The following is a 492-nucleotide window of genomic DNA, read 5'->3' as shown; positions in this document are numbered from 1 at the left end:
TACCGCTTTGGTCGTGTCCTCTGACGACGGGTTCGTGGTCTGCTTGGTACAACCGTGTAGCTCGTTTCCCTCGGAGCACTGTTGGTGTTTGCAGGACTCTCAGTCGGACCTTGTTCCGGCGCAGGACTCTCTGTTGTACCTGGAGCATGTTGTAGGTCAATGGTGGCAAATCTTCGTTCCCGTTCAATATCGGCATCGTCATCTCTAGCGTCATTGTTGTCCATGCCATCAGCAGCAAGAAGGTCAGGGTCATTGTTAGTTCCATCTTGAAGCTGATCTTGTCCATTCTCCTGTCCTACAGAGTCCTCTGGTCCTTGTACCTGGAGACAAGGTGTGTCCTCTGTCGGTGCTTTGACACAATGTGACAGATGATACCATGTAGGAGAACCTTTGACTTGTACAGCTGTTCCTGTGTACTGAACCACTTCATATGGTCCCTCACGACGTTCATTAAACCACTTCCTCCTAAAAACTTTTACAAACACTTTGTCT

At 49.0% G+C, this 492-nt stretch overlaps 1 protein-coding gene across 1 annotated transcript in view; it reads right to left on the bottom strand.

The window, feature by feature from the left end:
- Positions 1 to 470, bottom strand: part of LOC106512739 (uncharacterized) — a gene marked incomplete at its 3' end in the record, with an annotated part of 1999 nt that extends 1529 nt beyond the window's left edge. The window contains 1 exon segment of the mRNA XM_014001289.1: positions 70 to 470. Coding sequence (XP_013856743.1) covers positions 70 to 286 — 217 coding nt within the window.
- Between the last annotated feature and the right edge of the window lie 22 nt (positions 471 to 492).

Source organism: Austrofundulus limnaeus, unplaced genomic scaffold (assembly GCF_001266775.1).
Source record: "Austrofundulus limnaeus strain Quisiro unplaced genomic scaffold, Austrofundulus_limnaeus-1.0 Scaffold11450, whole genome shotgun sequence".
Lineage (NCBI taxonomy): Eukaryota > Metazoa > Chordata > Actinopteri > Cyprinodontiformes > Rivulidae > Austrofundulus > Austrofundulus limnaeus.
This window is presented reverse-complemented; position numbering and strand designations above follow the sequence as displayed.